Genomic DNA, 15,069 nt, shown 5'->3' with positions numbered 1-15,069 from the left:
AATGGGATATAACCTAGCTACAATTACAAAATTTATTTTTTAATGTATCCTGGTTCTCTGGCAGGTCTTCAATATAAACAGGTTAATGGCAAATAAAAAAAAGTAAAATATGGAAAACCTAGCATTAATTTGATGGCAATTTTCAAGCAGTCACACTGGGAATACAAAACGAAGAAAAAATTACACACCACTCTAGTTATATTAAAAGACATGTAACATGCAGAAACACATATTTGACTTGAACACTAAGTCCTACACATAGTTGATCAGATTCTTAAAAAAAAAAAAAAAAAAGCAATGAATTTTACAGTAGATTGTTTGGAAATCTGCTGTTTCCAGATGCTTGCCTCCATCCACTACCTTCCCTACCCCAAACTCAGATAGAAGTATGAAAATATATTGGGGGGGAAGGCGGGGAGGGAAGGGAAGGAAAGGGAAGAGAAAAAAAGAGAAACCTGTGAATCCATGTTTCTGGGCTCTTCGGAAACTTAGTTAATGCTAGTTTTCCAAGATGTAAATCCTTAACTGGACTTAAAGTGCCAGATAATATTAGTTCTTTCCTGCGAAAGAAAAAAACATTCCATTTGTACACCTAATTTAAGGGTGCATGTCATTTTCTTTGAAACATAATACAGCCAACTATGATATCCAGAATATAAAACTTAAAAATTACAAAAACTTCAACAATTGATAAAGCCATTTTACTGTAACAAGATAGAGTGTTTTCAAAGTAAAAATCTGTGTTCTACGTTCTGAATTGGACAAACGGTCTATATTTCTGTCCATGGTAATTCATCCTGAAATGATGACCCAACTTTACAAAGTGGATCTGTTCCTGAGTTGCACAATATTTTGCAGTAGAAAACTTAACATGTGCTATCATTGGCATACAAAACAATTTTTTGACTGATTAAAGTTAATTTTAAACACCCTAGAGCTATCTTCCAAAGCCTTCCCATAAGATATACACATTTCAAAAAGACAGTTATGCACAAGCAAGCTTCACTGATGTCAACAGAAGTTACATATATGTAATTGATAATTAAAAGCTACAAAGACAAGCACTCGTGAAAATTACTATTGTGATTCAAGACAGTAGCATCACTATTATTTTACATTTTAAAAGCATCTTAATGAAATAATTCTCTACACAAATATAAATAGATTGAAACAGGGTTTAAGGTTGGTATTAGGAATCACTAACTTAGAGGCCAAAAAAAAAAAAAAAAATTATACATCTCAATTAAAAGTTACTGTAGGGTTGTTTTTGTTGGTTTTTAAAATCAATTTGGAAAGCCAGACAATTCTAGGTTTAGTTACTCGTTAACATAATATGTAGTAAAAGTCTTCCCAAACCTTAATTCTCATCCTGTCTGTCACAACCCCTCCCCTGCACACTTGTGAAACAGACACATTATGGTGAAATCTTTGAGAAGCCTGAAGCTATATGGATTTCATATCAGTTCAGACACCTGCATAGCAATGAGATGCTGCCGGCACAAAGCTCGATTCTGAGCACTGGGAGACCTGAGCACTGGGAGCACTGAGAACCCTTAAGCATATGCTTAGATAAGAATGAGTAGTCCAACGAAAGTAAAGAAAAAAATGCCTAACATATTTCCACAGAGGTCTGATTTAATTCCCCCATGCATGACTAAAGAATGAAAGGAGGTTGAAAATTTTCATTCTAAAAGATGTCAATGTGACAGCACTAGTGAATGAAGTCAGTTATTTCTAGAACAACCAGATCTTTTAAATGAGAAACTAGGACAGCTACTTCAGAACAGGACGGAAAAAAGGGGAAAGTATGGCATAGGATGGCTTAACTGATGGGACAGAAAAGAGAGCACCCCTTTCTTTTTTCTCCTTCTTCCCATTACCCTCCCCGTTTCAGGATTAAAAGCATACCATGTTACAATAAGATGTGGCTGCAAGAAAAACAGTATCCCCTCACTATCCCCTTTACTGTTATCTCCCAGGTCCAAACCTGCAACTGTATTTTTACACTATGGCCCCAATCCAGCAAAGCCTTAAGCATATGATTAACATTAAGTAAATGAGCATGGTCTCGCATTCTAGAATGGAATTACTCATGTCAATGTCCTTAAAGTTGAGCCTGCCTTTAAATGTTTGCTGGATCAGGAGCTATATCTGCGGGCCCAGTTCCATCCACCCACCCACACAACCAACCTCCCCTGGTCTAAGACCAACTATATTTATTGCTCTTATGGTCCCTCACCTATGTTTCATATTCTTATATTTTCTATCCTTTTGCCTAGCTATCTCAAAGACGACATGACCATTGTGTAGAAGCTAAATGAGTTCTTTCCAGCAGTCTTCACTGCAGTTGATGTGAGGGAGATTCCCACACCTGAGCCATTCTTTTTAGGTGACAAATCTGAGGAACTGTCCCAGACTGAGGTGTAAGTAGAGTAAGTTTTGCAACACGTTGATAAATTATACCGTAAGTCACTAGAACCAGATGATAGTCACCCAAGAGTTCTGAAGGTACTCAAACATGAAACTGCAGAATTATTAACTGTGGTTTGTAACCTATCGCTTACCAGGTGACTGGAGGGATAGCTAATGTAATGCAGATTTTTAAAGAAGGCTCCAGAGGCAATCTTGGCAATTACAGGTTGGTAAGCCTAACTTCAGTACCAGGCAAACTGGTTGAAACTACAACAAAGAACAAAATTATCATGTACAGCTATGTATCTGATACGCTGGGGAAGAGTCAACATAGCTTTTGTAAAGGAAAACCATGCCTCGCCAATCTATTTTAATTCTTTGCGGGTGTCAACAAGCATGTGGGCGAACGTGATTTAGTTGATATAGCGTACTTGGACTTTCAGAAAACCTTTGACAAGGTCCCAGACCAAAGGCTCTTAAGCAAAGTAAGCAGTCCTGGGATAAAGAGGGAAGGTCTTCTCATGGCTAGATAACTGGTTAAAAGATAGGGCACAAAGAGTAGGAATGGTCAATTTTCATGAGAGAGAGGTAATTAGCAGGGTAGTCCAAGAATCCGTACTGGGATCTGTGTGTTGAACATTTTCATACATGATTTGGAAAAAAGGTTTAAGGGTGAGGTGGCAAAGTTTGCAGATGATACAAAATTACTCAAGATAGGTAAGTCCAAAGCTGACTGCAAAGAGATCTCACAAAACTGGGTGACTTGACAACAAAATAGTACATAAAATTAAATGCTGATAAGTGCAAAATAATGCACATTGGAAAACAATCTCAATTATACATCCAAAATGCCAAGATCTAAATTAGATGTTACCACTCAAGAAAGATCTTGGAGTCTCTGTGGATAGTTCTCTGAAAACATCTACTCACTGTGCAGTGGCAGACAATAAAGCTAACAATGTTAGGAACCATTAGTAAAGGGATAGATAAGACAGTAAATATCAAAATGCTACTATATAAATCCATGGTATGCCCACACTTTGAATACTGTGTGAAGTTGTGGTCACCCCATCTCAAAAGAGATATATTATAATTGGAAAAGGTGCAGAGAAAGGCAATGAAAATTATTGGTGTATAGAACAACTTCCATATGAGGAGAAATTAAAAAAAGACAAGAAAGAGAAAAAGACGACTAAGTGGGGATATGACAGAGGTCTATAAAATCATGAATGGCATGGAGAAAATGAATAGGAAGTGTTATTTACCCATCACATAACACAATAGGCAGCAGGTTTAAAACTAACACAATGTACGGTCAATCTGTTCAGCTCATTGGCAGGGGATGTTGTGAAGGTCAAAAGTATAAATGGGTTAAAAAAAGAATGGAGATAAGTTCATGGAGGATAGGTCCCTCAATGACTATAAACCAAGACGGTCAGATGCAATCCCATGCTTCGTGTGTCCCTAATCCTCTGACTGCCAGAAGCTGGGACTGGACGACACAGGATGGATTACTTGATAACTGCCTTGTTCTGCTCATTCCTTCTGAAGCACCTGGCAATGGCCATTGGTCAGAAGGCAGAATATTGGCCTAGATGGACCATTAGTCTGACCCAGTATGCACATTATGTTCTTGTATACTTCCATTAAAAAAAACAAAATGGATTCAACTTTCAGCAGCAATACAGCTACAGAGAACATTACTTATAGCAACACCTGAGAAGTTTACATATGGGTTCAATGGTGGTTTTTCTGTTTAAAAGCTCCATGAACTTTATCATTTCAAGAATACTCGAAGATACATTTTTCTCATGATAGCCAACCCTTTACTATGACTGCCACATTTCCCTTTTCTTTAATCAATGACACTTCAAAAATCAGTTCATAGCACCAACCTGGATAATTATATTATAGGCTGGGAAAAAAAATACTTGCTTTATCTGGATCTGACAGCTATTCACCACAAATACAGTCTTAATGGGCTGATTTCTTTATTTTTCCAACTGCAAGAAACCTATTGAACTGAGCAAATCTCCATGTCTAAACATTTAAAACCAACTAAATTTAAAGCGGCAATTTCTTGTTTAAAACCCCCCAAACTATTATTTAAAACTGTCCCTGGCCCTTGTGTGCGGGTGGAAAGAATATGGAAAGAGCCCTTCCCCGCTTCTGTGCCCTGGTGCAAGGGGGATCAATTGCTGTCTCTGTGCTTAGGGGAGTGCAATGAACTGCTTCTATTGGGCATCGCCAGGAAGAGGGAGGGAAGTCCCTGCTCCTCCTCTGTGTGCACTGGGGAAGTAGGGCTATGCTATCCTAAGTGATGGTCAAGCCTGCACAGTTCCCATGTGGACTGAAAAAATCAGAGGACATGCTTGGGATAGTGCATATCCGCATCCCTTCTCCCATTTAGAGGTATGTCTAAATATCATAGTATGACTCAGAGTCTGATATTCAGCTTGGACGACCAGCCGTGCCATTAGAAAATGGAATATTGGAGTCTCAAAATAATCAAGGTGTGACACCCTGATGGAGGTAAAATTAAAACAATGACAGCTATGGAAAAGGTCAATCTCACGTTTGCAACAAACGAATTAGGGGGAAGTGTGAAGGCAGTACCAATTACAGAAAAGCTGAGGGAAACCCAGCTTAGATGGTTTGGGCATGTGAAAAGATCAGAAGCATGTAGAGGAAACAGGACACTAAACTTAGAAGTGGACGGTAATAGAAGGGTTGGAAGACCCAGAACTATATGGATGGATATTATACAAAAAGATTTGATTAGCTGCAGAGTATCTGAGGAACTGGCTCAAGACAGACTGGAATGGAGAAGGACTCAAAAAAGCTGACCCCCATATAGAGGAGATTAAGGCTAGAAGAAGCAGCAGCAATGAAGGTCAATCAAGCACCTTCTCTCACAATACTGGAACAAGGAGACATCTAATTAAAAGGCAGAAAACTGCCTTTAATAACTGATAGAAGAAATAGTAACCCTTTCTTTCTCTTTTACACAACATATAATTAACCTGTGGAACTCTTTACCTCAAAATGTTATTGACAGCCAGAGCTTAGGAGAAATTTAAAAGATTAGCAGAACTCAAAAAGGGGTTAACCACTGACATGGAAAACAACTTCCAGTTTCATAAACGGTGGTATAACTTTAAAAAGGGATGTAGTATTCAGGGCAACCATTACTCACTTGACATTAGGAAAAAACTTCCCTTATGAGCAGGTTATTTTATAATTGTCTATTATGTGTATTTCACACATTCCTGTGAAGTATCCAGTATTAGCAACTGTTGGAGATTGCACAGTTGACTAAATAGACCATTACTCTAATCCACTTGGTGAAGTCCTGTGTTGTACAGGGAGTGGAATCAAAGTCCTGAATTCTAATCCTGGCTCTGCCAACAACTTGCTATGTCAGGTTGAGCAAATGGCTTCGCTTTCCTGTCTGAGCTTCCCTAAACTATAAAATGAGCACAATGGCAATTTCAAACCTATATGTAAAACAATATAAAAATGCTAAGTACTATTATTATGTTCCTAGGTGACAAGGAGCCCTCAGTTTCCTCTCTTCCCAGGTGGTTGGAAAGAAGAGAGTGTGTACGTGTGTTCATTCTAGTAGCCCCTTTCCTCATGGCTGCAGTGGGTAGGGATCTCAGGGTAGGTCTGCACTCTAAACTTACATCAGCACAACTACGTCACTCAAGGGTGTGAAAAATCCACACCCCTGAGCAATGCAGTTATACTGATCTAACCCCCAGGGTAGACAGCACTAGGTTGATGACAGGGTTTCTGCTGCCGACACAGCTACCGCCTCTCATGGAGCTGAATTAGCTTTCTTGTCAGTGTAGTCACATCTTCACTGAAGCACTATGGCATTGGTGCAGCTCTGCCGCTGCAGCATTTTAATTGTACACCTGTCCTAAGAGCATCAGACTGTTCAGTGGTCCCTAGACTGCCCCAGGAGTCAGGCAAGAGTGGAAATACTCTTTAGAGCAAAGCTTCATTTGCATTACCTGTTGTCAGCAAGAGGGAACCAAATGCTGATCAAATGTGAAGTCTGGATGAGTGTGACATCCCTAGCTCTTGAGCAATATAAAATCTAAGTATGTAACATACTATCTTAATGGATTACACTGAAGGAAGCTACCTATCAATAAATTTTTTGCCAACTACCTTATATAGTCAGTTTAATACCAATGTGAACAAAAGAATCATAGTTCACATAATTATTCATTGGGGTAACTTCATACAACACATTGACTCGAAATATGCTAGCAAGCGGAGATGCGGTTTTATATTAAATTTGATCTAAGATAAAAATGTTCACCGATACATGAACAGGATCAGTAACCTTTGGTAAAATATATTCTTTATCTTCAGATTAAGGGTTACGCCACTTTATTTGTGCCGAAAATATATATTACTCTACTGTGAAATGCAACAGACTAGCTACAAAGGAAATCAGGAAGGAAAAGTTTTTAAAAGTTCTTTCAGCACATCTTATCAAAACAGCAGTGTTAAATCCCACTTAAAACAAAGCTTACGGCGGACTCAGATTTAAGGCGGCTGACCAAGCTCTTTGTGATATCATTTGCTGAGTGCGACATACCTTACATTCCATGCAGTGGTGAAGTCTGGGTTTAGTAGTAGCAGCGTACATGTGATATCTATCAATTCTAAAAGATTTAAAAAAAAAAAAATCCATGAATGATTAACAGTGGTAAAATAAAACATCAAAACTTCTCCCCTCTTTATGCCCCGATACTTTTTCAAAGCCTCTTCTCTCTGACTCGTTCTTATTGCAACACACCTCTGGGAAATATTGCTGAGTTCCAGTCCAGAGAAAGAGGTAGCTCAAATTGGAAGGATGACACACAGTTGGTTTAGTTTCTTCTCCTTCCATGTGGAGTACTTAAAATAAGTCCCACCTCTTGGGTTCACTGACCTCTACAAACTCCACTATAATGACTTGGAATCATGGTTCTCCTCCCCCTGGACAACTCTGATTCAAAAAGACAATATTCTTACGTGAATTAAAAGCTACTGGATAGCTCTGAAACAGAGAGCTTGTATGGGATCTTTGAGCATTCTAGTCCATTTAGTTATTAAAATTGAAATACACTGTGTGACAAACACATGCAAAGTTCTTAAAATTGTTGAAAAATTGTTGATTGAGATCTTAACACTCAAAACTACAATAATCTCCTGGAACAGCAAAACTACAGTGGCTTAAGAACTCTGCACTGCAGATAGCAATTCGCTATAGCTATTCTATGCTACATACTTTTACCTGTAACTAAATAACCACTACAAAAATTGCACCTATGAAAGGGGAAAATCCCCTACAACTATGGATTAGGAACAGAGAACATCACAAATTTAGTAAGTTGCACAACTATGTAACAGAAAATACTTTTAAAAGACTCTGAATAGGCTGCCTCTCCAAAGATTGAGATACTATGACTAATCACTAAATAAGAAATAGACACATCCATAAACATTTGTTTTTCTACTCCCCTTTAGACACTGCAGACTCTAAATTTCTACATATATTTAATGATGTAATAAAACTGGAAGGAGCTATGTGGGTGGCTGACAAACAGAAGAGTTATTCTATTCTAGCCTTTCCTTTCCTTTCCCTCCTGTATTTTGCTGCACTAATCAATTAGTTTGATGCCTACCTAGGTAAAAAACGCTTAGTGTTATATGCTACCTCTCATAAAACACAGCGATAATTCTCAGTGTCTCAGGTTTGGTTCTTTAACTCTTTCTTCCAAAAGTCACAAAATCAGGTCAATTAAATCTTCCCCGGCATTACAATTCTTAAATATAAATGAGCTGGGTAAGAAGCAGCAGCAGCACACAGATACTCTCCAAAATACAAGCAAAATTATCAGTGCTTTTGCTCGCAAGACTGTTAGTCTGGATTCTTAACTGTTCATAATATATTCAAAAGGTTGTAACACCAAAGTAATTTGCCAACAAAACAAGTTTTTTCAGTTCAGCTGCATTCTCATGAAGGAGAAGCACTGGATTACAATTTGTTTTAAGAAAAAAGAGGTAGGGATGGGGAGAAAAAGCAAGGGGTATATACAGGGAGCTAAATCCATGGATGGTTCAGTTAAGACGACTGGACATACAGAAAACTAGTAATTAACTGACTATATGTAACTACAATGGGGAACATTAATCTCCAAAGGTGGTCCACAAGCAATTCTCTGTGCAAGCCTAGCCAGATGCACCCATCATTTGGGATTTCTGCCAGAGAAAGGTGAATTTAATCACATGAAATTCCATAGCCTTGGCCATCAAGGCTCCTGTCTAGGAGCCTGATGCAGGGAACCAGTGCATCCGTTGGCACCTTATCAATATGCTCAAGTGCAGCCAGCACCACCCACAGTTACATAAAACTTGGAAAAAAATGAATTGCATATTAGAGATGAGCCAAAGCCCTGTATCTGGATTTTAGGGGTCTGGGCAGACTGGGACCTGAAACCAGCTCATGTAGGCCCCGATCCAGCAAAGTACTTAAGCACATGCTTAATTTTAAGCATGTGAATAGTCCTATTAAAGTACATGGGATTATGCATGTGCTTAAAGTTAAACATGTGATTAAGTACTCTGCTGATTACAGGCCTTATGGTTTTGGTTTTGCTAACCCAAAACTTGACCAACAAGGCTTTAGCAAAAGCACTGCTGGTTTTATCCATTACTAGATCACCACAAGCATCAAGGGATGAAACAAAACCAACTCGGGGGTGCGCAGTAAGATGTGGCTGCTTCAGACACACCTTTTTCACAATAGCTTCTGAAAAATGAGAAGCAAATAAGACAATGGAATATTTAAAACAGTGGTTCCCAAACTGGGGTTCATGAACCCCTGGGGGTTCACGAAATGTTACAGGGTGTTCTCGGGAAAAAATTCCCTAATGGTGGAAAGAGCTGTCCCTAGGGACCCCGGGCAGCACAGGGCCAGCAGCCCAGAGTTCCTGGACTTCCAAGAGCTAAGCAGATCAAAGCAAGCATATCTATCACACTGAGGAGATTTAAACTTCAAGACTCCCTATAAGAAATGGAAAGGGAGGTGGATATTTTTTGCTGTTTTTAAAATTAAATAGGCAGCTAGTATTGTTTTTAAAATTATTATACAGAACAAGTTTAAGCTTTGTTGTAACGTTCATTGTTTGCCTGGACTGCTCAAGACCTGAACGCTTGTGTAGGACGAACTCTTTGAGTTGGCTTCTTAAATACCTTCATGCTGTTTCACATCTGATACTCCTTGATGAAACATAGGAGCCTTGTCTTATTACAGGCTTATTCAAAGCTTATACCAACTATGAAAGTGAGATCTTGGAAGAGTGTTGCCATTTTCATAAATGTAATAAAAATACTGTAATGATAAATAATAATTAATAATAAATAGTGTGTAATAAGCAGTCATAAAAACAAACTTTATATTTCCAAGATCACTGCTTTTATTAGTTATACTCATGTAAAGGAGAAAATCCCTGGAAATATTCGTTTTTAGAAGCGAGTTTGCAAGGCTTGACATCTTAGTGAAAGGGGTTCACAGGTTGTTAAAGTTTGGGAATCACTGATTTGAAATATTTATTTATAGTTACAGACATGATAAAAGGCAAAAACTCAAAAGCTCTGATTACACCACCATTACTTAAAAATCACGTTATACAAACATGTCAGCCTTATCCTCTTTCAAAACAGATCAAGAGAATAGAGGAGATAATGACTCTTCTAAAGTAAATTCACCACAAATGCAAGATTCATCTAAGCAACCTACTAGATGGCAAAATGGTAAGGAAGAAAATACAGAGATGGACATACATCACTGCTAAACGTGAACCAGCATAACTCCCCCACTTGGGCAGTTGGGATTTTCATATCATTCCTCTGATGGCTTCTCCAATCTGTGATTATTAAAACAGAAAAATCTCTTGAATGTTCAGTATTATAAACTGCAACCTCCTTTCCTCTCAAGACGAGAAAGAGCCCTGAGCATCTTATTTTGTACATTAATAAATAAATGTTTAACCTAAGGTATTACCAATTCCTGCAATGTGACTCATCACTGGTATGGTATGTTTTCCTCCCTTCGTCCATCCTTTAAGTAATATTGTAGGTGTGGCAGGCAGCACTGCCTATCATTAAGGTTGCCTCACATACCCATTATAAGACCCGGTTTTCAGCTGCTTGTAACTTGGCCAAACTTTAACCATTTGGGCTGAATTTTCCATGCTGGATAGCTGTGTCAGGCTGAAAGTTTTGGAAAGTTTCACCCAGAACAGTTCAGCTGTTTCTGAGAACAAGGCTAAGAAAAAATACATTTTGCCAATATAAAAAAAATTGAAATTGGAACACTCTCTTTGAAATACTCTAGTGCCCCCATACTCCGGAGCAGAGATTAGAAATTTGCAAGGAGCGCCCTTGTGTGTCGGGAATGTGCCTTTTTCCTGTCCTTGTGAAAATCCACCCAAATTTGGCCCAGTTGTAAACCTCTGAAAAAGACTGCAATTTGAACTTACTCGATAGGTGGGGCCAGGCACAGGAACCGAGAATAGAGAGCATGTCTCTCCTGTGCTCTCAGTGCCCCCCAGCTGGCACTCAGGAGGAGAAAACCATCTGCTTCAAACGCATATGGAACAAAAAACAGACCAAGGGAAGGGAAAGGACTAGTTTAAGACAAGGAGTCTGGTAAGACTGGCACTGGAGGAGGAGAGAGAAACTGGCTTGGAAGCCAGGAGGAGGAGAATGACTGGGAGTAAGTGGGGGATATTGTGGGGGGAGAGCACATGAGGAGACTGCATGAGGAGCTGAAGGGAGACTCGGACTGACTGGTCAAGAAAACTATGTTTGGGTGTGGGGACAGGGAGGAAAACTGGAAGTCAGTGGGGAGATTGGGACTTAGCAAGCCTCAAGGAGGAAAGTAGGATTGGCTGGGCCAGGATACTGGTACTAGGATGCACAGACAACCTTAATTCTGGCTTTTTCCTAGCTTTTGAGTGCTTGACTTTAAAAATCATTATTAAGGTTGCAATGTTGTTTTTGTGTGTAATTATTACGTAGCAGCACTATACAAGGGTCAACTGTGATAAACAAAATTTTAGCTAAGCTAAATTGGACATTAATTAAGCTAAAAATAGTTTAAAAAACAAATTTGTTTATACTTGATGTGGATGCACTTGCCAAACTAATGTTAATTAATCCTATTAAGAATTACAACCATGTATCAGACAAATTTCCAGGTTAGTGCATCTTATTATGTCAAGGATCAGGAACACCACCAACTTGAAATCTAGTCAGTTTAAATGGAATAATAACTGAAGAGTAAGAGTAGTTTCAGACATGACACTTCTGTCCCTCTGTCATTTTTTGTGGTTTTACAATCACATTTTACTATGTTAAATTTCACCCCCTAATGCCATGTGAAAAACCCACAAAAACAAGGGAAGCCAATTGACTATACAGGGAATAGGGTGAAACTATACAAAAATTGTTGTCAAATGCATGAAGAGGACAAACAGAAAAAGCACTTAGAGTCATCTTAGTCATTACTTGCAAAAATAGCAGATTTTTTTCTGTGAGAAGTGAGGGTTTTGAACCTCTGGTTCCCTTTATGAATTTTATGGGCATTTTTTGCCATTCTTTCCATGGAAAGCCATGTGTCAGCCGTAGGACAAAATAGGATTGGTTTCCTGCTGCACCTTTACTTATCCTGTGACAGTACTGCAAAAGTAAGACATGCCTTAGGGTCATATGATTTGTTTACTTTTTAATTCACTCTTAGCAGGTCTTTGCTGCTGGGTGAGGTTTATGCAGAATGCAGCAGCATACCTGCTCATTGCACAGGGCTGCTTTCAGAGATGAGAGTCTCTTCAGCTGCAAGAAGTGAATGCGGCCCTAGATTCTTTGTGTTTGTTTTTATTTGGCTGTACCAGAAAATAAAATAAAAAAAGATGACGCGCATGCTTTTCAGCCCACAATTGTAAAAATGAAACCACAAAGCTATAGAAACATGACATTTTAATTTCAAAAGGTACATCTGTTCAGTGGTGAAAAAAGGATTACAACACTTTTAGAATTATGGTACACTAAGAGTAGGGCTCTGATTTTGCAAAGACATAAGTGTTTAATTTTGAAACCAACAGGACTTACCCATGTCTACAAGGCTATGTACATGCATAAGTCAATACAGAATCAGGGCCACAGTTACCAAGACCGTTACTGTCCAGTTCTCTAAATAGCTACCTTAAGCTATTCTTCTGCTTTCTTTTGAGCAACGAGCATTCACAGTGAAGACAATAACCAGTTCCCAACCAGAACCATACTATTGGATGCCCTGTAATGCCTAAACAAGCATCTTGATATCACACTCTACATATTAATGCTCTCAATTGTAAATAAAAATATCAGAGACACTCCTTTTATTCCTTGTTGGAATAAAGAAGACCATGGAGTATACAATGCTAAACAGTATGTGGTAACTGAGCATTTTATATCAAATAGATTGAAGATATTCACAATAACCTCTAGTAATCAGCTGAACAATTTGTGATGACACTACACACAGTATATATTCAGTATACATGCATAAAATCTAAACATTATAGGAGTGATCACAAAGTGTGTAGTAAACCTAGGATATTTTAAAACCTTCAGTTTTCCAAAGAAGTTGGAGAAAGCTGTAGTTTAGTAAGATTATATGGCAAGGTGGCTTAGTCACGGCCCTATTTTTCTGGATTCCAAAAAACTCTGAATTTCCTTCTCTCTATCCAAGTACGTAACAAGGACCAGCTGTAGATTAAGCACTTGTCTCAATAAATAATCAATAACTCATTACAATGTACTTGCTTCTTATGAGATCCTGCTAGCAAATGATGATTATGTATCATTTACTTGCAAGAGTTGATATTTGAAGCAGAGCCATTTATTTTCACTCCTGTATTTAAGATTGTTTATGGAACTTCCAGTTATACCAATTGGAAAAGACTGGAATATCAATTCAATTGCCAAACTTTTTCCCACCCAAGAGGCTAATGACTTTAGCACCAATGAGAACCAAATCTATACTTGGTATTATAACCAGAACAGACCTGCCCACCATGCAAAGTTCTATTAAAAGCGAAAAGGCGTTTTGCCTGAGTAAGAAGTGCTGTGTGGGGCTTTAGCATTTGAGGATATCACAGTTTAGATTCTAAGTCAAGCAATGTCTACGTTTGGAAGATTATGTATAACAATCTACATGAAAACAAATTCCTTTCTGTAACTCAGTCACAGGATTATTAAATTTTTCGGCATTCATCCTCTCCATCATTTCAGCTTATGAATTCTGCCAAACTTCTCTGTCTTGACAAAGGCAGTGTTCAGTTACGGGTAAAGCATGTCATCCAACACTTAAAGCAGAGTTTGGCATATAAAGCAGGTCATTAATATAGCAGAGTCTTGAGAACATACAGATCATCACTTTAAAAGTTGGACAAACCTGAACAATTTTGCAGACCATCTCGCACCAGGCACTTTTTGTTTGCTTTCTGTTAAAAACAATGGAAAAGGGAGTCTCTCTTCAAGAGAAAAAGACAAAAACCTGGATTTCACACTGCTGAAATATTTGTAAGATGACAGTTTTATGGTCTGTATTTTGGGATGAAAGGACTTCAGACAGGCTCTGTCAGAGACAGAATTAAAAGACTTCAGCTTCCGCCCTGAACATTGCTAACAAGAGTAATTGAATGAGCAAATCCTGTTTGCAGATCTGAGCCTTACTACAACAAAGCACCTGATTCTATGAGAATAGGACAAATTTAGCTAGTAGGGAGCTGGAGACTAAATAAGAACCAATGGTTGCCTTCTTGCTTACGTTCAAAAATGAAACAAGCTTTGCATTATATGTTTAATTTGGACTACAGATGTAGAAAGCCTTTTTCTGTCTGCTGTGGCTTTTCTGGGGCAGGACTTTTCTATAACCATCTAGGTCCAATCAGGAAATTCTGCATGTGAAGGAACTGCCAGACAATCCACACACACCTCACCGGTGCCAGTATGATAAACTAATGTTCTGACTAGTCCATCTAAGTCAGCTATCACTTCAAATTCACATTGGTTTCTGATACCATATCAGACTTAACTATTTATGTTTTGCATTTAAAATTCTTTCTACTGAGGTTTAGAAGAGTTCTCAAACTGAGAATTTGAGATCAGATATGGTCATAGGTTTCTATCAGATCTGAATGCGTCAGTAGCAACCAGATGGGATCCTAATGCACCCATGGAAATGATCCAGATCTTTTTATCGTCAAACAGTATTACACTGATGTCACAGTTACAAGGCAAGCTACATTTTAGGCCTTTCAGAGTCCCTTTTGAGTGACTTTTCAAAAGAATGGAACGCTGAAGTCCAACCACTCTGGGACTAGATGTCTGGGTGGGAGCCCCGTTTCCTAACCAGGTTAACACCATTGGGGCTTTCACGTTTGGAACCTGTAAGCCCTTTTCCTCCATGATCAGCAAGCTGACTATGATAACCCCCAAACAGCTTCTTCAAAAACAAACCATTTATTATTCATTCACCCAAATATAAATAGCATGCAGAGCAAAGGGTTAGAACAAAAATCCCTATACACATATAATCCCTTATCT

The 15,069-nt window shown here is 38.5% G+C and overlaps 1 protein-coding gene across 2 annotated transcripts in view; it reads right to left on the bottom strand.

Moving 5' to 3' along the window:
- Positions 1-15,069, bottom strand: part of PTAR1 (protein prenyltransferase alpha subunit repeat containing 1) — a 56,542-nt gene that overhangs the window by 29,335 nt on the left and 12,138 nt on the right. For both annotated transcript variants that reach the window (XM_037901851.2, XM_027827860.3), the window contains exons 3-4: positions 7,028-7,094; positions 456-560 (exon numbers count right to left, since the gene is read on the bottom strand). In XM_037901851.2, coding sequence (XP_037757779.1) covers positions 456-560; positions 7,028-7,094 — 172 coding nt within the window. The remainder of the gene's footprint in view (positions 1-455; positions 561-7,027; positions 7,095-15,069) is intronic.

The sequence above is a fragment of the Chelonia mydas genome, chromosome 5, assembly GCF_015237465.2.
Source record: "Chelonia mydas isolate rCheMyd1 chromosome 5, rCheMyd1.pri.v2, whole genome shotgun sequence".
Lineage (NCBI taxonomy): Eukaryota > Metazoa > Chordata > Testudines > Cheloniidae > Chelonia > Chelonia mydas.
This window is presented reverse-complemented; position numbering and strand designations above follow the sequence as displayed.